Below are 24382 nucleotides of genomic sequence, written 5' to 3' on the forward strand. Positions count from 1 at the left end.
ATTCAGGAAGAGCAGTACCCTGTATTTGGAATATTTTCCAAGGTAGTGCTAATATCAAAGATACATTTATCATCTTTTCAGTTTCCACATTTTTTATTTTGAGTTCCCTGAGCCTTAAACAGTTAGTGAATAACTCCTTCAATGCATGATCATGCCACAGAAAGATCTCTTTACAAAAAACAATAACAGCAACAATGGCAAAAAAATCCCCAACCACGCAGAGTGGTCACACACTGTGACACAGCCACTCAGTCACTGTACATCAGTGAGTGAGTCACTGCTCTCTGTGTTTTAGCATGTTTTTAACCACTTTTTCTCTTTCAGCGATGACCAGTTGGAGGATTCAGACAGTGATGAGCATTCCCGGTCAGACTCAGTAACAGGTATGAAAACAAGAGCACTCACTGTTTGTCATTTCTTTTTTTTTTAAACTCTTTATTTATAAGTCATTTTCATCTTTTAGTACAGAACAAAAGACAAATACAAAACATTGAACAATTACCCATATTCAAGGTCCGGGGGTGATCAATAAGTCCACAAGGCAAAATATCATATCCAGTACGTGTATACAGTCTCATTCATTTGCTAAGTAGTCTTTCCATTTCTGCCACCGTTTTTCACCTAGATCTTTTTGGAGTCTGATTGAATATGTCATTTGCTCTAGTACATGTAGTTGTTTTACAATATTAACAAAAGATTCTGTAGTGGGAGCATTCTTCTGGAGCCAACATTTTGTGATGGCCTTCTTACTTGAAGCCAGCAAGACCCTAAGTAGGTACTGATCAGCTCCACTCAACCCATCTGGCATATTCCCAAGATAGAGAGTTGTGAACAATACATTCATATTAAAACATAGAACCTTTGAAATAATTTTTGTCACTTCACTCCAAAAAAACTGAATGGAGGGGCAAGACCAAAAAATATGGGCATGATCAGCAAGAACCTCTCCACATTCTCTCCAGCAGGTAATTTGTGTACCAGTCTGTTTGGACTTCTGTTTGGGAGTTATAAAAAAACGAATTAAACTTTTCCAGCAAAAATCTCTCCAGGTCCAGGAGTTGGTGGAGGATGATTGTGTTTTCCAGGCCTTTGACCACATGTCCTCTGTTATTACAGTATTTAACTCCTTCTCCCACCGTTGTCTTATATAGTCCGTTGAATCCTTCTTCAGAGAGGTGATGCTATGGTATAACTTGCTTATAAGTCCTTTAATATTCCCAGAGTTGTATGCATCCATAAATATATGAATAAACACTGGTGGCTCTGCTGGGTTACATCCTTTTAGCTTTTTACAAAAATAATCACGGACCTGTAAGTACCTGTAGAAGTCTTGCCCACCTAGTCCATACATTTGACACAAATTGTTAAAGCTGATAAGTTCCCATTTTTTAACAATTTTGCATACAGCAGTAACACCATAATAGGTCCATTGTTTATATCCATGATCTAATAATGCTGGTGTGAATTCGGGGTCATACGCTGGCCATCTAAGTAGTTTTATCTGTTTCTGGAGTTCAAATTTTTTAACCACCTCACCCCATACCTTCAATGAACAGTTCACCCATTGGCTCTCTGTATGTAGTATTTTTTCCTCCATCCCCACACAACCAAGCAGCGAATGAATTGGTGTATCTGTTAAAGATAACTCCATGGTTTTCCATTTCGCTTCATAGGAGGGATTACACCAATATACAAGAGGCCTCAGTTGGGCTGCTAAATAATAGTCCCTTAAAGATGGGAGGGCCCTGCCACCCCTCTCCTCCGGAAGCTGAAGGGTGGAAAATTTTACCCTTGGTCTCTGTTTATTCCAAATGAATCGTGAAATATGTTTGTTCCACTCTCTAAATTGTTTCAGAGGAATTTCCACTGGCAATGATAAAAAAAGATATAATAACCTAGGGAGAATATTCATTTTTATTGATCTAATTCTGCTTCCAAAGTCAAGAGGCAACAGGCTCCACCCATCGAGGTCATCATATATTTTTTTGTTAATACTGTTATAGTTAATATTGAATAACTGTGACATGTCTTTAGGCAAATTTACTCCCAGATATTTAATAAAGGGTGTGTTCCAATTAAAACTATACATTACGTTGATTTCTTCAGTAGGTGTGTAATTAAATGTCATAACCTGTGTTTTATGTATATTTAGGGCATATCCTGAATATCCCCCATATGTTTCTAGCATTTTCATTAACAGGGGCAGGCCTGAATTAGGATTTTTTATTGTGATCAACACATCGTCCGCGTACAGACTTATTTTATATTCCTCTCCTCCCATGGAGATACCCTCTAATTCTGTCTCCTGACGTATTGCTTGGGCTAAGGGTTCGATGAATAAATTAAATAGGCTGGGACTGAGGGGGCAGCCCTGCCTGCAACCACGCTGTAAAGTTATAGAATCAGACAGACTGCCATTAACTTTGATTCTTGCCGTGGGGGAGGTGTAAAGTGCCTGGATACAGTGTATAAAATCCTTACAAAAATTGAATCTTTTCATAACTAAATACAGATATTCCCACCCGACTGAATCAAAAGCTTTTTCAGCGTCTAAGCTGAGAATGATGGCACTAATTTGGTCTTTGTTAATCTGTTCGATGGTACTGTTTGTCATTTCTAAGTGCTGGTGGTGCTCCGCGTGAACCATATCTGAAGCCATGTGTTGGGCTTTTCTATATATGTGCTGGCTCGGCTTCACTTGGTTTGACCCGGCAGGGATTTGCATTTCCATTACTACAGGGTTACCAGCTTGAAGGTGTGTCTTAACCAATGATGTGCTTGTCTTGTGAAGTGGCCAAAGAAGCAGGTCTAAATACTCGTCCTCCCTGCAGTATTATCAAAGAATCACCGCTAACAAAGTTCTGCTAATTCTGTAAGAAACCTGCTTTACTTCCTACAAATTCCTTACAATTAATGTACTCTGTTCCTTTTAGAAATCAACAAATGTAAGGGTAGGAGCGCTTCCTGGACTCAAATTGAGTTTGCTAGAGGTGCTCTCAGGGATATCAGGATAATATTATGAATCGCAATTATTTTGGTCAGGATAACATGTAGATGTCAAAATCACAAGAAAAACTCCAAGACACTCTGTTTTAAACTGTCTTTATTGTAATGGCATGGGCATTTCAAACCTTAAAAGACAATTTCTGATGCGTTTTAGCATCAAGCCGTTGTCAGGGAGTCGAACCAGCTTTGATCTTTGGCTTCACGGGGCTGGGGGGTGGACACACAAAAAGAGTCGTAGGTCAGATTCGAACCCTAGTCTGCTGCGGCAGGGACAAAACATTTAGGCATAGGGTACATGCGCTACCGACTGAACTACCAACAACCCTTTTTGAGATTTTTAAAAGTTGCCCGTTATTTTGTTATTCACAAGCTTATATTTTGAAACAGCAAAACCAGGAAATCTTGGGTTTTTACCAGTAACTCAACAGGACTCCTAAAACAGCTGAAAGTGTACAAAATGAAACGGTAAAATAACGCAGATATCTGAAAGAACAAACAGGTACATGGGAAAGAAACTTAAGAAAGCGTGAGAAGCTGTGAAAGTACTGAGCGACAAATACACAAAGACTTCTGCACAGACATGAGTTGAGTATCGCAATACAGGCTTGTCTGAGGGTAAGAAGGGGGTTGCCACTGGCTGGCCACCACCACAAGACGTCACTTCAGCCTGCCTAGAGGCAGGGCGCAGGTGCCCCTTGGCCCGGTCGGTCACTGGCACAGCTCAGCAAGGCTCGGCTCAACTCGGCGCATTTAAACTGGTGATGGAAATGCAAATCAGCGTGGCACAACTTGACTTGGTGCAGCCCATGAAAGCCCCAGTGGATACATTTGAACAAATCTCTTTTTTTCTGCATGTGGGATGTCAGAACTCATTCAAATGGTGTGTTCCATAATTGTATATGAAAAACCTCAGACCTTTTCTTTTGCTTCTGTTTCAGGCCAGCAGTCCCAATGGGAGAGCATGGATGTGAGCTTAGGGGTAACGGCACTGAGTGTGCTCCAGCAGCCGGAGAAGCTCCAGTGGGAGGTGGTGGCCAGCGTACTGGAGGACACAGTCAAGGACCTGGAGGAGCTGGGTAGCAACCCCTCACTGAACCAAGCCAAGGCCCATAGCCAGGCCAAAGCAAAGGACAAAGTCCCTGACCACCACAACATTCCCTTCCCTTGCCTGTTAACTGGAGGCCTGCTAAGCTACCGCTCAGCATCTAGCACTCCCATGGCTGGACACCCACCCACAGCCCCAACTACAACACGCAGGACCACAGATGGTCCCGTTAGGACTCAGGTCACTGAGCACATCCACCCTGGGCCTCTACAGGACCAGGGCCCCATGGAGATAGAGACCTGCAACCCTCAGACTGCAGAGCAGGAGCAGGGCTTCTCTAACCTAGCAGGTCCCCAACCTCCAAGCCCCTCTTCTCTGCCGTCTGTGCGCAGGACTATACCCATGCTTCTGCTATACAGTATCAGAGAGGTAGATGACAAGTCGTCAGGACAGGTCTTTTCTCAAATAAACAATCTAATGAACAAGGGGCTCCACGAGGAGAGCTTCACTGTGCCACAGATTATAGAGATGGAGTTCGACACACACGAGCAACTTCTTCTTCAGGATCCTCCCATCACTTACATTCAGCAGTTTGCTGATGCAGCAAATAATCTGGCAGGGTTAGATGGTCACGTTGACAAATGGAACACACTGGCTGCTACTAACGTCTCCAGCCCTCCTCGACCTGGAGCACTAGTGCAGTGCTTGAGGTTGCCCAAACAGCTAGAGGAGGAAAATCTGTACGTGGACACTATCACACCCTGCTGGGATGGTGTGCACCTTCTGGTCAGCCTGCAGCCATGTGGCACTGAATCTTTGAGTGCCACAAACCAGGTGGAGGCTCTCAACAATCTCAACCGCTTGCACTCTGCCCTGTGCAGCCAGCGCAAAGGAGACCCCCTACATCCAGTGGCCAATGGGGTTGAAGGCCACCACCCAGGAGTGTCATCACCTCAGACACCCCTCATCCTGCCCCCAGGAGACCAGCAGCAGCCACAGCAGCAGAGGTCCCTGAGTGGTGCGAATGGAGGCTATCTTGCACTCTACAAGCTCAACTATTCCACACGTATTGTCACCCTGGACGAGGAACCCATCAAGGTGCAACAGATCTGGGACCCTTGTGATGCTATCACCTCTCTTATATTGCTTCCTCCAGATGTGCTTGACAGCAGGGAGGATGACAGTGAAGAGGCTCCAGAGGAGGCTCTCCCCTCTGGGTCAAAACCTAGTTCATCTGGATTTGGAATGGGCCCAGCAGGCACTGTTGGTTCTAAAATTGGGACTGCATCTGGAGCAGCCAAACCAACCAGCAGCGCTAATATCACTAGTCCCTCCTCTTCTGCCTTGAGCCACAAAGAGTGCAAGGGGTTAGAGGTGGCAGGCCTAGGCCACCTGGTGGTGACCACACGGGCCGGGTACATTATGATACTGGACCTGTCCACTTTGGAGGTCCTGGCCAAGGTGGAGCCACCGAAGAAGGAGGGGTCAGCAGAGGAGACAGACCCCTTTGTCTCAGTTACCTACTGCTCTGGGACCGACCGCCTTTGTGCCTGTACCAAAGGTGAGTTTTGACTACTGGAATTGATTGACTGGTTTTAACTTGCCTAAATGAAGGATTTTTCTTTGGTATTTATTCATGTATTTATTTTTACCTGCTTGTATTTAATGTGTTGTGTTTAACTCTCAGATGTTCAGTTAGAGTAAGACGTTCAGTAGTTCAATAATAAACTAGTGGAAAAAAAGGTTTTAGGTTTTCAGTTCAGGGATCTTCACTCCAGGGATCAATGGAGCTGTTCCGCTGGCACTATTGGCCATGCCGATTCAAAATGTGCTGTGATGATTTGCTTTTCCATCACCAGTTTTACCACACTGAACCACACCAATCCACACCTGCAAAGGCCCCTCTTTAGGGTAGGGCTAAGCTGCGCCCACCGCTCCTCCAAGCGGGCTGCAGTGATGTCTTGCAATTACGGCCAACCCTTAACAAACCACAGTCTCCCCCTCAAACAAGTTTGTGTTACAAATTGATACTCAACTCACATCTGTGCAGGAAACCTGAGAGAGAGAAGCCCTTTTCACACAGAGACTCCGCGTTATCGTCAAAACGAAGGCTCGCCTTTATGCCTCCTTTGTTTGCTCACACTGAACCAAGCAGCGCCGGCGTAAAGTCACTCCAGTTTCGGGCAGAAATCTGATGAAGAGTCATTTGGACAGACAGGCGACATTTTGATCTTGTAAAATAAATGCTTTGACACAATTTGTCAGATGAGATCTGTCAACTGTATTAAATACTGAAGGCTTGCAGACAATTCCTTGCTGGAAATGTACAATGAAATCCTCAGAGAAAACACTGAATTCACTGAGGAGCAAGCAAGAGGCCGAACTGAGGTAATTTATTTAATTAATAGGGGGCACTTCTGGTGATGTATATCACTATTAATGTCACAGTTGCTAACTTACATTTACTGAATTACTGAAACTTCCTGCAGTTTTCAAATGCCTTTTTTAAATAGGCTCTAGTGTAGGCGGTGGAGCGCTTGTCTTTAGTGAGTATTTATTCATGTGCTTTGGTGTTTCTGCGTTGTTGGTGGTGGTGAGCGGATTGCCAGCTGACTTTCCCCTTCACTTGCGCTGGGCTGCTGCACTGAGTTAAGCCGAGTAGAGTAAGGCCGGTAGTTGTGTGTAGAGGCCACTAGAGGGTCTCTTCTGGCTTGAAAACTAGTTGTTCGTTGATCACTTGCCTTTCAAGTGCCTTTCTGATTTGTCAGGAATGGTTAACTTCTTTAGAGTCAACAAAATATATATTATTATATTATAAAATGTAACATTTAAAAACAACATATTTTAAATAACCTTTACAGTAAAAGTATTTCTGAATAACCTCAGATTAAATTTCTACTTTAACTTGAAGGTACACTATGTAGTTTTAGGGAAGAAATTTTATACAGGGGAGAAAAATCTTAATTTGTTCATTTTCACAACTTGATAAACAAACTGTACTCGAGGACAACACAATTTTACCAATTGACATTGTTTATATTTGCAGGACCCTTCTAAATAGCTATCTGTCTAGCTTCAAACAGCATTCCGGGGAACTTATTCGCCTTGGAGGACAGCTTGTTCATTCAGTCATGGAAAAATATCAAATAATTATTATATTATACAGTACATATTACATACTGTTTTCCTGTTATAAACTCATATTTTAAATTTTACCTTTCTCAGTTTGAATTTATTTTCCAAAACTACATAGTGTACCTCTTACATTGTATATACTTTTTAAATTAAACAAAACAAAGTTAGATTAATTACAAACTACAGTATACAGTGTAAACATGAAACAATGTTATGTCCTTTGTTCTTTTTAAATGAGTATTAATTCAGTCTCTTTCTTATATTCCTTCCAGTTGAGTTGCCGCACAGTCTTACTTTTAGAGTTGCGCTCGACAACAATAGTGTAGTTGCACTGTCAATCACTTCATACTGCAAATTGTATTAGCTCTAGGCCTGTTTACTTGCATTTCAGCTGAGCCCAGTACCAGCCCAGCATGGCATTTATTGATTTGTTTTTACCCCGACTGTTTCACTTGGTAGGTTTCAGGAAGCAGGGCCTCTCACACACTTACTCATCTACGAGTTTACAACAAAGTACAGTAAATGTTCTGATATCTAAATGTCTAAATTTGTTTTTACTGTTTTATCTGATTAATGGCTGGGCAACACAGCCCTTGTGAGCAGTCGCGTGTCATCTAGAAATTAGGAATCTCACCTATGTTTTTCACCATCCTGCCTTAAATTGGACAACTATGACCATTAAGGTTTGCTGCACTATGTGCATTATGAAATGAATATCACTTGATTGAAAAAAAGTTATAACTCATATTTTATTTACTTAGGCGAGTGTTAATGTACCTTGGCAGGTTGCCCAGGTAGAGCCTCTTTCTGAGAGACACTGTTTTTATTGACACCAAATACTTGTTAGTATGATAATTGTCCTGTGTCTTGTTGACAATAAGACATATGTAACATATCGACATGGTTATCCTTAAAAAATCATTTGAAAAATGTATGGCTTGTTTTTTGGTTTGTGTTGACGCGTATTTGAATATTTACAATCTTAATAAGGTAATTTAGAAATATTTATGTTTTCCATAACTGAATTAACAAAACAAGTTGCCCTCCATATTACTCTCTCTCCTTCAGGTTGCTCTCAGTCTCAAAAGGTTTCTGGTTCTGAGTGTGGATGGTGTAAACTGATCCAGAATAAAAGTGTAAGAATTTGTAGGTGTTAATTTTGTTTCTACTCTTCTCTGAAGGTGGAGAACTTCATTTCCTTCAAATTGGAGGCGTGTGTGATGATATAGATGATGGAGACATGTTTATTGATGGCCCCCTTACTAAAGGGGCTGAACTGCTGCTTGAGGGGGCCAAGCCCACCTCAAATCCCTCTAGCCCTGGAATCACAGGTAGAACATACACAAGACACCCTCAGTCAGTAACTGAATTTGACATTTCAGCGTTCAGTTCTTTGGCTTGTTGTGATACTGTTGATTTGATGTCACACCATCACCCTTTAATTTCTGTAAGGAGTGGACCTCCTGGTGGACCAACCACTGACCACGGAGAACCTGATGTTTCTGGTGGAGCTGACACGCTTTGAAACATTGACTCCTCGCTTCTCGGCCACAGTGCCACCATGCTGGATGGAGGTGCAGCAAGAGCAGCAGCAGCGACGCCACCCACAACACCTTCACCAGCAGCACCATGGAGATGCAGCCCAACACACCCGCACCTGGAAGCTTCAGAGTGATAGGTAGCTTTGTGTTTACTGTATTGATTTTTTCAGGCAAAAAGAATGGGCTGACGGGGGCGACACAGTAATCACTTGTACAGGAACAGGGTCTTTCAGTTTCATATGTAATAATATACTGTACATCTTATATTCACCCATACTGTATGTTGAGCATTTTTTTTTATGCATTTTAAATATTGATCATATTGTAGTCCTGAGGTCATACCCTTTTTTTAATGACTTTAATTGACAACAGCCGACTTTGGTTTAAAGGTTTGCCCGCAGCCATTACAACATGATGACGTTTCGCTAGCAGCATAAAGTATTTTAAAGAAATCTTCATGCCACACGGCTGTGCTATGAGCTTATCTGGGATTTTGCCACGTATGTTAAGACAAATGATTTTTTTATTATTTCCTCAGCAATCTCTTGCTGATATGAAAAAATTCAAGGCTAGGCAATACGGACAAATTCATACCTCATTTTTTACAGGCTGAATGGCGATACACAATATGTATTGGTATTTTCTACAAAGTGGACTGAATATTCAGATGTAAGTCAAAGCCACATTTGAGATGTCACAAGCACTTTTCTTAAACATATTTAAATAAAAAAATCACACAGAAAAAATCAGGACGGTACATTACCTTTTTTTTATGCACATAGTGCTGGTCTTATAGAGGCTGAAGGTTCTGCAGCACAGGCCACAAAACTGTATCATGAGTATAAAAATACCAAGGAAGTAGTTTTAGATAATTAAAATGATTTGTTGGGGGAGTTTAAAAAGTGATTTTCCATGAGCTTTGAAATTAATATAGTACCAAAAAAAAATGCAGAAAATGTTTTAAATCTCCTTATTTATTTATTCTTATTGATGCACAGAGAGGGAGCAAGAGAGACTTTGTTCATGTTACATCTCGTCTCTTATCACTGTGATGCATTCTTATCAACACACCTGTTGCACACATTCAGTTTTATTGTTTTGATTTTGGTTTGACATGTCTAGGGCCGCCTGTCAAGATCCGCTTTAATTGTCTCAAATATAGGATCATACTATATGGTCTGTTACTATCATAAATGTTGAAAAGTTTTTTTTGGGATCCCACTCATACTTATTCAGTAGAGGGCGGGTCGGGTTTTGAGTCTATTCCCCTTTACAAATCAGCATTTGGTTAGATAGCTTTAAAATGAAATATTGTGATGGCTGGCTACTGATGGAAAGGCGTAGAAAGGCTTTAGTTGAATGTATAAGCAGTTTCTGACCTGTGTACTTTCTGCAGCTCCAGCTGGGATGAACATGTGTTTGAGCTAGTGCTACCCAAGGCCTGCATGGTGGGCCATGTGGACTTGAAGTTTGTCCTGAATGCCAACATCACCAACATTCCTCAGATCCAGGTCACTTTACTGAAGAACAAAGCACCTGGGCTGGGCAAAGTCAGTGGTGAGGATGCTATTTTAAGATCTATGAAAGCTTTTAATTACTGTTCTCTGTACAGTACTGTACACATACTCTACATCCAGGTTGGTAGATTGATATTTTTGCAAATTTGTTGCAGCTAAACAGCTAAAACAAATTCTACTGTTTTGAGTATGGAACCCTTATCTATGTCTGAATCTTGCTTTTCATGTCTTTAACAGAGACCGCAGTAGACAGACAGATCTCCCTTCCCCTGTCCAGCGTCCTCCATGCCAATGGGGAGAGGAACGGCCAAACTCTGCTGCATGACTTCACAGAGGACATCCAATTCATGGATATAGAGGAGACATCAGGTAAAGAATGCAACAAATTTAGTTTGAGGTTAGATTTGCTTAAAGCAGAATTACAGTAGTTTGAAATGTGGGCCGTATATTTACGTGTTTCGTTTTGTGAATGATTCATACTTACAGTTAGAGCTGCCTCGATTTTCCCCTCCCATCCAACTGCCTTTTGGCTGCCAGCCGACTGCCAGTCGGTTCCCAGAGGGTTCCCAGCCACTGAGAATCCCCCCCCCCCCCCTCCTCCTGGGGGTGTGCCTAGATTCCACTGTATACATGCCCATTCATTCAATTACAGGATGTCACCATGAGATGGCGCTTCCCTCGCAAAAAACATATACAGCATAGATACCCTTTAAACCTTAAAGCTTTAGTTAGTTTAGTTAGTGTTAGCCCTATTGGTTTCTTTACTTTATCTATATTTTATATCAATAATCTAAAGTTGTAGCTAGGTTATATTATTATAGGTTAAGCCACTTAGCAGTATGTACAGTTATTAAAATTAGTTCATCCTTTACCTGCTGCAGCCCTAAAGTTATAAACATGATAATGCATCAATAGTTATAATTCGAGAATATACTATGTATATGTATATTATTCTCAAATGGACCATTTGTTTATTCAGTCATGAAAATGAAGACCGCACACCAGTAGCTCAGTTGGTAGAGTGTGCGACCCATATCCAGACACCCTGCTGAGGCCCAGGGTTCGAGCCTGACCTGTGGTCTCTTGCTGCATATTATCACTCTCCCTCGGAAAACATTTCTGCCCCCACTGACTTGTTTTACAGTTTCATCAGAGTTCATGAGCGTTCTCTATTTTAGCTAAGTACTACACGAAAAATGTTCCCCAGATTCTTGCTTTGTGTTATCAGCACAACCAAGTTCAGACAGTTTGATCGGAGTTTAAAGAGAGCGAACGGCAGCTCTCGCTCTCCCTGAGTATGATGTATTAATTTCCAAAATCCACAACATGTTTTTACCTAAAATATTCTGCTTTTTGGCTTTTAGCCTTTCAAAAACAACATTTTCACTGTGGCAAAAAAGAAAACCGTTTGCTATCGAATTTCCGCACACACCTGACGGGGTGGTCTGGCAGTTAACTAACTATATAACTGCAATAACGAACAAGAAAATGGCTCTTACACTGTAATAGTTTGTCCCGGTACCACAGAAGGTAAAGTCAGCCGCTCAGACAAGTGCTGCACACGCAGTTTTTTCCTTCCTATTAAATCATTAATTCCCAGGCCATATTACTTCACTTTCATGCAGTTCTGTTAAAAAACAAAAAGCTGGAGCATGATATTGATGGCCTCATGATATGGTAGCCTAATAATCATTAAATATGCTCTGACACTCTCTCACACACGTCTAATACTGTATGCCTATGATACAGTAAGAACAGCTGACATCACACTGAAGTAATGCTTTACTGCTCCGCTTGGTGGATAGATAAACCATTGAAACTGGTTTCCACACATGGCGCTTTGGGGAGTTACGATTCGCCCCGCGTTCACTCTGTCATCGCGGGGATCTCATTCCAGTCACGGACTATTTCAGGTTGGAGCACGGACTGGTTAGGGCCCTGTCACGGAGGAACGGGAAGTTTTAAGAGGCTTCATCTGTACCAAAAGTTTTGGAATCGGTCCAGTAGATTGACTCAGCTGGCAGCCAGCTGCACGGCTGCTGTAGCTGTTGAGTTATTACAGCTGTAACATCATTTAGATTGTGAAAATCAGCTAAATATTCAGCCATGAGTTTGGAAATAAATTAATGCTGGCAGTTCCTCTAAGTAAACTCCAAACCTCTCCTTGAGCGAGACTTGTGTTTCTGGTTACATAAAGGATCTAAACAGGTTTATCACTCTAGGAATTGTTTCTGTAATATTTTCAGACACAGAATAACAGCATATCAGTGACAAAAACAAGCACTTTCAGTGGACATAATTTTGACAGTAGGAGTTGCTACAAAGGATCATGTTAATGCTCTTCTGTTGATATTTGATTCATGAGGCCTAACAGTTTTTCTAACAGCAAATTTCAGCCACTCCCTCTGTCCTGCAAATAGCTGCTCACTCAAAGCACAGTGTCTATGGAACTCAAAATCAGAGTTCACTAAAACCATCTTTCTGTATGTACTATTTCTTTTGTCATCTGCCAGTCTACTACCTGCTCAGCCTAGGCATCATGGAATTTTTTTAAGATGTTGTTTAAAGGAGCACTCTGTAGTTTCGGGGAAAACATTTTAATCAGAAGAGAAAGATATTCATTGGCTGATTTTTTTTCTTCTGCCTAAACAAACAAAATAAACAAACTCTCTTTGTTTTCTTGACTGAATAAACAACTGGCCTTAAAGAACAACACAATTTTATACTGTTTTACTTTGTTTATATGTGGTGGACCCTGCCACCTTTCTAGCTTCAACCAGTGTTCTGGGACCTTATTTTCCTCTGAGAACAGCTTGTCTATTCACTTATGGAAAAAATACATATTACTGAGTTTGTATTATTACCTCATTAATATTGTAACGATTTAAAATCAGAGTGTGAATTTCTTTTTCCAAAACTACATAGTGCCCCTTTAAACTAAAATGTATTTTACAAGTAGCATACTCTTTTAAGTATCACTACACAGTTCTCGGATTAAAGTGAAGGCGTGAGTGTCAACTTTGACCCAGCCTCACTCAGATGGACTTTAAAGTAGACCAGCCAATCTCAAGTGTATTACCCACTCTGAATAAAATAGTGGTTTATGTTTTTTCTGTAGGCTCCATGCTGTGTCCATTCCTAGAGGACCACAAGGAAGACATCCTGTGTGGTCCAGTGTGGCTAGCCAGTGGGCTGGACCTCTCTGGCCATGCAGGCATGCTCAGCCTCACCAGCCCCAAGCTGGTCAAAGGTAACAACCGTCACATTTACCCGTTTCTGTAAAGTCAGTCACTGATTCATGACAGTTTTGACGGGCTCAGAATGATGCTATTAAGAATCATCAATGAAGTTGTGAGTCTGTGAGTGTTTCTCAGTTGTCCTGTCCCATTTCCACTGCAGGCATGGCAGGAGGGAAGTACCGCTCCTTCCTGGTTCACATCAAGGCAGTGAGTGACAGGGGTGTTGAGGAGAGCCCCCGGCCTTTGTTAAGAATGCCCAGTGCCAAGCCTCAGGGCACCAAAGCCCACTCACTGTCTACCCTGCTGCAACGGGCTCAGGCCTCCAAGGTAAAATTCACAGCTTCTAGTCCTTGGCAAAGGTAAAAAGACTTTGTCATGGTTATGTTTTTACCTGTGTCCGTTTGTTGGGTGGTTGGTTTGCCAGCAGGATTACATGCTTAAGTCTTGATTAAAAATAATAATTAAGAAATCAGGTTTATTTAGGTGGTAGGCATCTATGAGTCAATACAATTTGGTCTGGTGGCCTGAAATTATGGTTAGCCAGTTATGGGTGGTTAAAAATTTTGAGTGATTCAGGGCCATCTGATTTGATATTGGATTAGGCTTTATTGAATTAAAGGGGGTGGTTTGGCCTTGGCGGAGGTATGCGCTCTACTGAGTGCGACCCTAGTTAAAATTCATATTCATATTTTTTCAGATCCCTCTTCAAAGAATTGGATGCCCATATAAACAATGACAGTTTTATTTCATGCTGGCTATTAAAAAATTCCTCCTGATGTGCTTCCAATGTAAGTGATGAGGGACAGAAGCCTCCTAGGATCCTCCTCTTGGTTCATGTCATGGACTTTCTTGAAAAAATTCATGTTAAAACTTCTATTAAATTCATAGGACCTTGAAAATGTGTATAGCTGTACGCCAAATACTTACATACTACTTGAATACTACATTATTCTGCTTACATTGCAGTCCATTTTGCAGTAATCCAACCAAATCTGTTTTGATAGGATTTGCCCAGATTTGCTGTATTGGTTTTAATGCTACTAGAAATGAATTCAAATCAAATTGTAGTAAAAATTGTGAAATAATATGTGTACTGAGCTCGGTACTAAGATTAATATTATGTCCTGGCGTATGGATGACATCATTCAGTATGCAGCTTACCACGCCCTGACAAGCTGTAACAAATTTCCAGAACTCAATGAGAAACAGGCTCAATAGGTATCAGATAGATAACAATCCTTGAAGTCAACCCAGTACAAATATCTACAAATGAAATAAAACCACTGAATGTGATATTACATCCAGTGAATAAAACGTAAAACTTCATAAAACGATGGAGTGATATAACATCTTTGAATTTTTTTGTTTAAATGCAATGTATATCAACACTTTCACATACAGAAGTTTCAAGGAAATTTAAATAATCCTATGGTCAAAATAAGCCAAAAAGTGGGGTTTTCAGTTCCAAAGCTATATTTAGTGAGAGCAGTGGCGCTCATTTTTTTATGCAGGATCAAATAACTTCTAGATGTGACAGAACTAAATTAAATCTACACATCATTGTAATTTGGTTGCAGGAAAGTGAAAACTAATGGAGATATGTAGTTCAGAAAATGGCAGATTCTTTGTTCAGGTAAAAAATGACTTATTATTGTTATTAATTGTTATTAATTTGATTACTGTAACCATTATGCAAAAACAATTTCAATTAATACTTGTTGCCAAGTTTCCTTAAGGTCTCTTGGATGTTCAGGACAAATTTCAACTGTGTAAATCCAATGAAAAATAAACAATCAGTGAGGAAGTATAGCTATAGGAACTTGCAAGGTCACATGAATTCACTAGGATTTTATACATGATTTTTATCATTAAAATCCATGATGTTCATTGCTGATGCCCGAGATGAGTTGGTATGGAATGACCCTAATACTTATCTTTACTAAAACAATAGGTTCCTTGCACCTCCATGCTTGGACCTTTGATAGTTACCCAACTACTCCGATGTCATAATGAGTATTGTTTAATGTGAACTTTGTCCATTCCATCAATAGTGTGTGCCCTCAAGAGAATCCTCTTTATGATGGCACTACCAAACACAGTTACAGTCATTAATTTGTGCATTTTTAATCTGTGTGTGTGTGTGTGTGTGTGTGTGTCTGTCTGTCTGTGTGTAGGACAAGGTCTCTGCAGTAAAAACAGAGAGCCCAGCACCCTCAAAGAAAGTAGAAAACCTTCGAGGCTGTGACCTGCTGCAGGAAGTTTCAGTCACAATCAGAAGGTTTAAGAAGACTTCAATACCAAAAGAAAGGTCAGATCAATGTGGCGATGGAACATCGGGGTCTATCTACACTGTTGTCAAAATTAGCCATAATGGAACAGTAAACTGTACATGTGCAGTTTGTGTGCATGCAGCAGGAGAATGCATGTAACAGACGAGATGAATTAAGTGTTGTCAGTTGACAATGTCTTCTTGGATTGTATTAGTCCAGATTAAAGCTAACTTCTGCAATATGTGCAGTAGAGACCGTCTTCTACAGTGTTGTTGTGCTTCTGTGCTTTTCAGGGTCCAACGCTGTGCTATGCTACAGTTCGTAGACTTCCATGAGAAGCTGCTGGATGCACTGTGTCGACGGACAGAGGGCAGCCCAGCCACAGAGCACGCCCAAAGCCTCATCCTAGACATTTTGTGCTGGCTGGCCGGGGTTTACTCCAACGGACACTGCAGGTAGGACTGAAGCTCCAGCATGGTAAATCCAACCGTATCTTCTAGGACATCTAGGCCACCCATTGCTTCCATCTAACATTTTCTAAAGACAAGTGATTTATGCTCTGGCTTCCTTTTAGCTTGAAAGAAGGAAAGGAGGGCTTGCTGGTGAAAACCCGGACACGGCTAACAGATATTGTGTGGACGTGTTTCTTTGAGGCTGGCCGGAGCATAGCACACAAATGTGCTCGCTTTCTTGCACTTTGTATTAGGTAAGAAACATGGTTTGTTTCAGTAATGATGCTTTTAGTGCCTTTCCACTGCAGGAAATTTACAGGGCTGTAGACCTGGAACTTCTCATTCTGAACCTGTGATGGTTAGGCTCTAGGTTCCGCCTGGTTTTCCACTGTGTTTTACAAACCAGACCATTATGTCATTGAAAAGATTGGTAACCAGTACCAATTTAGTGCCACTTGATGCTCTTCTGAATCCAAACATGGAGAGGCGTTGGAAAAGAATCTGGTTTGGAACACATTACTCTTCTAAGCTTTTTATTTTCCTTCAAGAGAAAATATGATACAACAATGTAGTTTTGGTTCAGCTTCTGGTTTGAAAGAATAGCCTACTACGTGATTTTGAAAATACTAACGCCACCCAAACCTTACCGGGAAATGCTATTTATAAACTAACTTACTTGCCCACAATGTTTGCCCAGAACATTGCAGCAAAACGCACACATTTTGATATTCTGAATTAGAATAGCATATCAAACCAAACTTATTTGCAGTTCTTATTCAAACCCATCTCTTGAAATAGTGATTGTCTTGTTTCATTCTTTCCCCTCAGAGTAACTGAACTTCATGTTATGTTCCAGTAGTGGAAAAGGCCTATGTGATAAAGTAGTTGTTTTTTCTTGTTCACTTGTGCATTTTGATTTTATATGGAGATAATGATGAACATGCTGTTATATTTGTTGCTGTAGCAATGGGAAAGGGGACCCAGGTCAACAGAGTTTTGGCTCAAGTCTTCTAAAGGCACTGCTTGACAACATGCCTTACTTGCCTGCAGCAGCAACAGGTGGTAAGTAACTGAACAACAATCCAGACCAATATTAAACACCTTTCCCTTTCTCTTTCATGAACCGCCAGTATTCATTTTCTCACCTCTCCCTCTCCTGTCTGGTTTTAGGCTCTGTGTTCTGGTACTTTGTGTTACTGAACTATGTGAAGGAAGAGGACCTTGCGGGCTGCAGCACCACCTGTGCCTCCCTGCTCACCGCCATCTCTCGACAGCTGCAGGACCGCCTCACCCCGCTGGAGGCACTGCTGCAGACTAGGTGCTATTTCAAATGCCATTTTTCTCTATTACACTACCTAACTTTTACCTGATTCCAAGTGAAGTGTTTCCAATGACAGCTGAAGTAACGCTAATTTTTACTGCTTCGTATTGTCTCAATAGGGTTTTCCTTACTTCCTTGATGCTTGTAAGTAAACATAAGCCTCTCCTCTCCCATCTCCTGTTGACTTCCTTTCAGATACGGTCTGTACAGCTCTCCTTTTGACCCGGTGCTCTTTGACCTGGAGGTCAGTGGTTCCTCCTGTAAGAATGCCTTCAACAGCAGCATCGGAGTCCAGTCAGATGAGATTGACCTCTCTGACATTCTCTCAGGTATTAACTACACACTGATTCACATGATGTTGCAGTCATGTTGTCTACTGTATTTTTCTACTTATTGTTATTGATTGCCAAGGATGCGACACTACATATAAAATAAAATGACTTTGTTTATTTGAACTCATCCAATATATTCACCTGATATGGATGTAAACACCCTTGATGTAACCTGAAAGTAGGTACATTAATTATCTATTAATTACTAGGGCAGACTAATTTAGTGTAGGTGCAAGTATAATTTAAGAAAAATGTCAACCAAAGTTGTATCGATGTAAAAACATCAGGTTGCTGACCTTAGCATTGCAATAAATAAGATTTAGTAGATTTTTACCTTACCTTTACCTGTAATTATGAAGTGTTGAAATGCTTGTTTTTGCTTGAGTTTGTTTTTTAAAAGACACCGCTTAAGCTTGAATATTTCATGTTTCGGGTGTTGTGCGTCCTGCAGGAAATGGAAAAGTGAGCAGCTGTGCAGCAGCAGAGGGCAGCTTCACAGCATTAACAGGACTCCTGGAGGTGGAGCCTTTGCACTTTACTTGTATCTCCACTAGTGATGGCACAAGGGTGGAACGAGATGACGCCAGCATGTTCACTGGTAAACATTACCTTTTTTTTGTGACTTTTGGCTCATGGTCATAGTCTGAAATTTTACTCTCAGTAGAGGGGAAAAAACCTTTGGGAGAATTATATGGATATAAACTTAACCTCTCTAAAAGTGTATTATTCCCCAGTCTATCTCAAGGCAAGACAGTGCACGCATACGTTTAATTCCTTAATTTGATTGGAATTTTAAGACCATTTAAAAACCTAAATAATACTCTGGTCAATTGAAATAAAATATCTTAAAGGGTGATGATCTTGCCAAAATGTCTATTCCTCTTTCAGTGTATTCCTATTCTATGCCAATAATCAGAGCTTTTTTTTTTTTTTTTTTTTTAAGAAATTAGACTGCAATATCTCAATTCATTTAGAATAGGAAAACTCCAATGAATGAAGAAATCTGTCTTACAAAGACACAATCTTTACTTATCTTTATCTTTGTTGTCACTATTCTTTATGTAATTTAAAAAAAATCTATGTATCTTTTTCCTTTACCGTGCATCACCAAATGTACAAAATATGTGTACATAATATATGTAACTCTAAACTGTTTGTGAAAAAAATAATGCAGACTTTCGCAGAGGTAGTTCTCAAGCGTGGGTTTAGATACTCTGGAAACAGTTTTATTCAAATGTGCCTTCCATTGACATTAGAAGGGAACCAAAATCTGCAGCTGGTTTAGTCCCATGTTTTCTGACCTAGGCAGCCCACAAATACTGACTGGGATATCTTATTTCACAGTTATTTCACAAATACTAAAATGTATGTGCACAAAGACTTGGAAAAAAATGAGCTTTTCATTAAATGTCCCCTTTAATCCCAGTGAGTACATTTGGTGTGACGCCTGCGGTGGGTGGCCTGTCGACAGGAATGGTTGGTGAAGCTTCTACAGCTCTGAGCTCTGCAGCCCAGGTGGCTCTCCAGTCGCTATCACATGCAATGGTGTCTGCAGAGCAGCAGCTGCAGGTCCTGCAGGAGAAACAACAGCAGCTGCTGAAGCTGCAGCAGCAGGTGAAAAACAAAGTCACACACACTCAGACACAGGATTTCATATAGAAGCACGAGTGATACATTTAAATTGGGCAAATAGAAAGTCAAATTCAAGGACAAAATCTTCGGACATAGTGAGCTGATATGTTACAGTGTTACATTTCCCACTTTTCCACTGCAGGAACTTAACGAAACCTAACAACATGTTGTCATTGTCATGGGTTTTGCTTTATTATTGAAGATAAATTTGGCCACTCCTCACAAGGTCATACTAAATACAAGTTCAAAGTACTTGGAGGCAGTAATGTTCATACTTATGTTGAAAAATGTCCAAGCTGGAAGAGAAACCAGACAATATCTCCCAGAAGATTTGTCAGAATTCAGAAGACACAGTGATACAACATGCAGCCTGTGGGGGAAAGCAAGACTGTAGAAAAGTGATCGCAATGTATGGAGGCTAAGAAAACTATGATGTGGTTTGATGTGTTGGACTCTGTATTAGGCCACTGACTGGCCAGATTCAGTATAAATGTTGAAAACAACAAACAGCTTTTAAAAAATACTGAGTTGATCTGGCTCTGAAACCTTTCACTGACATGTCACCAAAACCTGTTTTTCAAATAAGGCCTCACAGGTTCATGAAGCTCCAAGATGAAGGCCCAGATTATGGGATGTTAGATTCCTGTTTGGAAAAGGCTAATATTGCAATAACAATATGTACCCTTGCCATAATGTCTATCATATCAATCTCAATGAGATTTACTTGAAACTGTGTTGAAGCTTTTATTCTGCCATTCAGTGATCAGCACCCATAACTTCTGGCTACTCAAACAAATTGCTGACTGCACAGATTTTTTATTACTTTCTTTGTTTCTCTTTTTTCCTTTTTTTTCTTTTACTACCACTCTCCAAATATAAACAAGGAATAGAAGGAAACATATAATATACTTATGTTAGTGGTAGTAGTAGTCATATTTTTTATTTTAGAAAATATCTTCAGTCAGTAAAAGGCTCTGAATGGCTGTCACACTTGCTCTTTTCATCTGTATTGATTAGGCAGAAAACTCCCAACTGAAATTGCCATGCAGGTTGATGCAGGCTTATTTATGACTACAGGAGATACGCTGTTATGATACCAACCAAGTGTTTTTTCTATGTATTGTAATGCCTGTTTGTCTGTGCTGAGAACAGAAGGCCAAGCTTGAGGCCAAGCTGCATCAGACCACCTCTGCAGCCGCTGCTGCCTCTGGTGTGGGACCCATCCACAACTCTGTGCCTTCAAACCCCTCATCTGCTCCAAGCTTCTTCATTCACCCCTCTGACGTTATCCCCCCAACGCCTAAAACCACGCCCCTATTTATGACCCCCCCCCTTACACCACCTAACGAGGCTGTGTCGGCAGCCTTTAGCGCTGAGTTGGCACATCTGTTCCCTGGCTCTATGATGGACCCTGGGCCTGTGAACCTGACTGCACACAAGAACACGCAGAAAGCCAAGCCGGTTAGTTAAATGCAGCTTGATGCTTGGTTAGTTAACATTCGTTTTTACACAGAGATTGCGTGATACAGCTGTTATAAATACCCCCCTTCAGTTTATCACAAATATTCAAAGTACCTTAACACTAGCCGTGACCCTAGTTTTGACCCTTCCATCCCTACGTACTTTCTTTTAACCCCTGAACACATTTCAGGCACAGAAGCTTGGCTAGCTTTAACCCTGTGTATGGTTAATTTATGCCAGTTGATTCTAGGTTGTAGCTCAACAATCCTTTTTCACGTTACGAATTGACTCCAAGCATTGTAAGCCTAATGGAATATTTAAGCTTAACAAAAATATTGACTTTCTTCATACCGTGATTCACATTGATCAAACGAATGATCAATCTCATTCGTGTTGTATCAGCATGTGACCTGAGTAACATACAGTTTGAAAGAAACTAAAACGAACATACCAAGTAGAGTCAGCATAATTGTTCTCTGCGTCAGTTTAAGTAAATGGTAAAAGGTTTTTCTTTGTTCTTTCAGCTTTTTTGATTGTGGAATAATGGTTTCTTTTTTTCTGCAGAGCCCCATGGGCAGTGGTATTGCTTTGGCTATTTCCCAGGCATCCCACTTCCTGCAGCCTCCTCCACACCAGTCCATCATCATAGAGCGGATGCACTCTGGTATGTCATCTATCACATTATATATACTTGTACATACTGAAATATATGTGTGAACAGGTTTAAGTTACAACAGAATTTCACAATCTTGAAAACAAAGGAAAATTTAGTATGTGTCTCGTTTCCCCTGTCCTCTCCTCCCAGGAGCTCGTCGATTTGTCACGCTGGACTTTGGCCGTCCTGTCCTGCTGACTGACGCTCTGATCCCGACATGTGGCGACCTAGCCTCTCTGTCCATAGACATCTGGACACTGGGGGAGGAGGTGGATGGCCGCAGGCTGGTGGTGGCCACCGACATCAGCACCCACTCCCTCATTCTGCACGACCTGCTACCGCCACCTGTGTGCAGGTTCATGAAGGTCTGTACCTGTATTTTGCTTTGGATATACTTGCAGCATGGCTGACCTGGGGTCTCATTTATAAACGTTGCGTATGTGCAAAACTAGGCCTGAAAGAGGCCTAAGCTACTTTCCAATGCAAGCGATCAAGTTGATAGATCAAGTTGTGATCTATTAAAAAAAACTTGATGGGAGAATGTGCGCACCTGTAAGTACTCTGACTCATGTGTACCAACATTTTGGAGACATGGAAAATTGGCAACAGAGATGCTGATATATGAGAAATTAAATGTGAGGCATCATTATTGGCATAGCAATGCTGCTTATGCATTTTATTTCACTTCATATCACGCGTCCTTATAGATCAACTGTATTAAAAACAATCAAATCAGCAGTGTTACTTGTTCTTATAATAACTGTTCCTCAAGCACCTCTCAACTGTGAAAGATATAAGCAAACTGAAATTACACTTAATATTTCATCAACCCTTTCTCACCATCACACCCCCCTCCCAGAGCGCAGCAGAGCACTGCAGCTGTTGAAATGCAGGATGATGCCAGGATGTGTCAGGATTTGAGAAAGTTAACCACGATAGCTAACTGATGCAGTTATCATCATCAGTTGTATAAATTCAAGATAACATCAAATAGCATTACACAATTACGGAACAGAACAGATATTGCTTTAATCTTAAGCTGTGCAAATGTCACCAAGTACAATTTTGGTTTCCATATAAGTGCTATGTAACCTCCACCTCATCCACAACCACCTCGTTTTCTTTGCCAGAATTTCTTTTCTTTTTGTTCTCCTCTAAGTTGTGGCCATGATTCACGCTAAAGAACCATTGATCAACAAGCCCATTTCCATGCATCAACATTCAAAAGGCACTTTACATTGACAATTTATGGTTGAATGTGCGTGTGGAGAGGGCGGGAAGTGAGCTGATCCATGTGCACACATTTCCAAAATGATTTTGGATTAAAAAAGGAAATTATGCAGGCTTATGACAAGTTTTATGAATCTGAATATTTTTTGGAATGCGTACATTTCCTCATTTGTATGTACGCCAAATTTTGGCATGGATTGTCCATAGTTTTATAAATAAGACACCTGAACTTTTGAGTTTCTGTGTTTTTGGAAGTTTACCACAATTATGTATTCTTGTTTGCTTCCTACAATTCTTAGATCACTGTGATTGGGCGCTACGGCAGCACCAATGCACGGGCAAAGATCCCAATGGGCTTCTACTACGGCCACACTTACATCATGCCTTGGGAGAGCGAGCTTAAGTTGATGCATGATCCGCTGCGGGGAGAGAGCGAAGCAGCCAGTCAGCCAGATGTGGATCAGCACTTGACAATGATGGTGGCCCTGCAGGAGGACATCCAGTGCAGGTAAGACTGGATGTAAATCAACAAATCCTCAACAAATCCTCTTCCGGTTTGCTGAAGTAGTTAAACGTGTAGTAAAACCATGCTCTCCAATTTATTGCAATTTACCCAACGAACAACTCGAACACTCAACATTTATATGGCATCCATCATCAGTGTAGGGGACAGATGTGTGAGAGAAGAAACATTTGGTTCCTAGCACCACCTTCCAGGTGACTTCTTGAAGGTTGTGAAAGTCGGCCAAGTCACGTTAATAAGCTGGTATCTGGCCCTGTCTCATTACTTTCTGACTTGCCTACCCTGTTTGGCAGTCAGCCCCAGTTACTTGAATAAGCTGGGGTGAAGCCAGGCAGATAGCACGTGTCTAGTTGTCACTCAAAGTGGCCAAGCCCCTAATTATGCATGCCCATAAGCCCTGATATGATTTAAATATAAAATTCATCCTTTGTCATGAACAGGAAAATTTGCTATAGAGACATACAATGCTTTTTGTGACACGCTGTAAACATGTTGTAGAGTTGAGCATTTTAGTTTGACCTCTTGTGGGGGTCAGCTCATACTTGGAGCCAGCCTCAAGTGGCCAATCGAGGAACTGCAATGATGAGGAACGTCTTTTTTGGAACTTTTTAAGGGGTTTATTAATTTACATTTGATGCTCTCATGTTCTTGTTTACCAGGTACAATCTAGCTTGCCATCGGTTGGAGACACTTCTGCAGAACATCGACCTGCCCCCTCTCAACAGCGCTAACAATGCGCAGTACTTCTTACGAAAACCAGATAAAGTGGTGGAAGAGGACCAGCGCGTCTTCTCAGCATACCAGGACTGCATCCAGCTGCAGCTGCAACTCAACCTGGCTCACCATGCCGTCCAGAGGCTGCGTGTGTCATTCGGCGCCAGCCGCAAGTCGCTCCCTACAGCCAGGGCTCCAGAGACTCAGGAACTGGTCCACAACTCCTCCACCGAGCAGCTGAGGACTATCATCCGATACTTGTTGGACACGCTGCTCAGCCTGCTGCACTCCAACAATGGTGAGCAGGGA

At 41.3% G+C, this 24382-nt stretch overlaps 1 protein-coding gene across 1 annotated transcript in view; it reads left to right on the forward strand.

Annotated features, from left to right (window-relative positions):
• The window catches only part of birc6 (baculoviral IAP repeat containing 6), a 123704-nt gene that overhangs the window by 43302 nt on the left and 56020 nt on the right, over positions 1–24382 (forward strand). Inside the window, exons 9-29 of the mRNA XM_073482378.1 lie at positions 325–383; positions 3945–5612; positions 8368–8517; positions 8639–8864; positions 10124–10284; positions 10482–10613; positions 13363–13494; positions 13644–13810; positions 15658–15791; positions 16047–16208; positions 16328–16459; positions 17170–17267; positions 17376–17523; positions 17722–17855; positions 18310–18456; positions 19285–19472; positions 20643–20951; positions 21516–21615; positions 21757–21971; positions 23136–23344; positions 24019–24371. Of these exons, the coding sequence (XP_073338479.1) occupies positions 325–383; positions 3945–5612; positions 8368–8517; positions 8639–8864; positions 10124–10284; positions 10482–10613; positions 13363–13494; positions 13644–13810; positions 15658–15791; positions 16047–16208; positions 16328–16459; positions 17170–17267; positions 17376–17523; positions 17722–17855; positions 18310–18456; positions 19285–19472; positions 20643–20951; positions 21516–21615; positions 21757–21971; positions 23136–23344; positions 24019–24371 (5024 nt within the window). The remainder of the gene's footprint in view (positions 1–324; positions 384–3944; positions 5613–8367; positions 8518–8638; positions 8865–10123; positions 10285–10481; positions 10614–13362; positions 13495–13643; positions 13811–15657; positions 15792–16046; positions 16209–16327; positions 16460–17169; positions 17268–17375; positions 17524–17721; positions 17856–18309; positions 18457–19284; positions 19473–20642; positions 20952–21515; positions 21616–21756; positions 21972–23135; positions 23345–24018; positions 24372–24382) is intronic.

Source organism: Pagrus major, chromosome 15, assembly GCF_040436345.1.
Source record: "Pagrus major chromosome 15, Pma_NU_1.0".
NCBI lineage: Eukaryota > Metazoa > Chordata > Actinopteri > Spariformes > Sparidae > Pagrus > Pagrus major.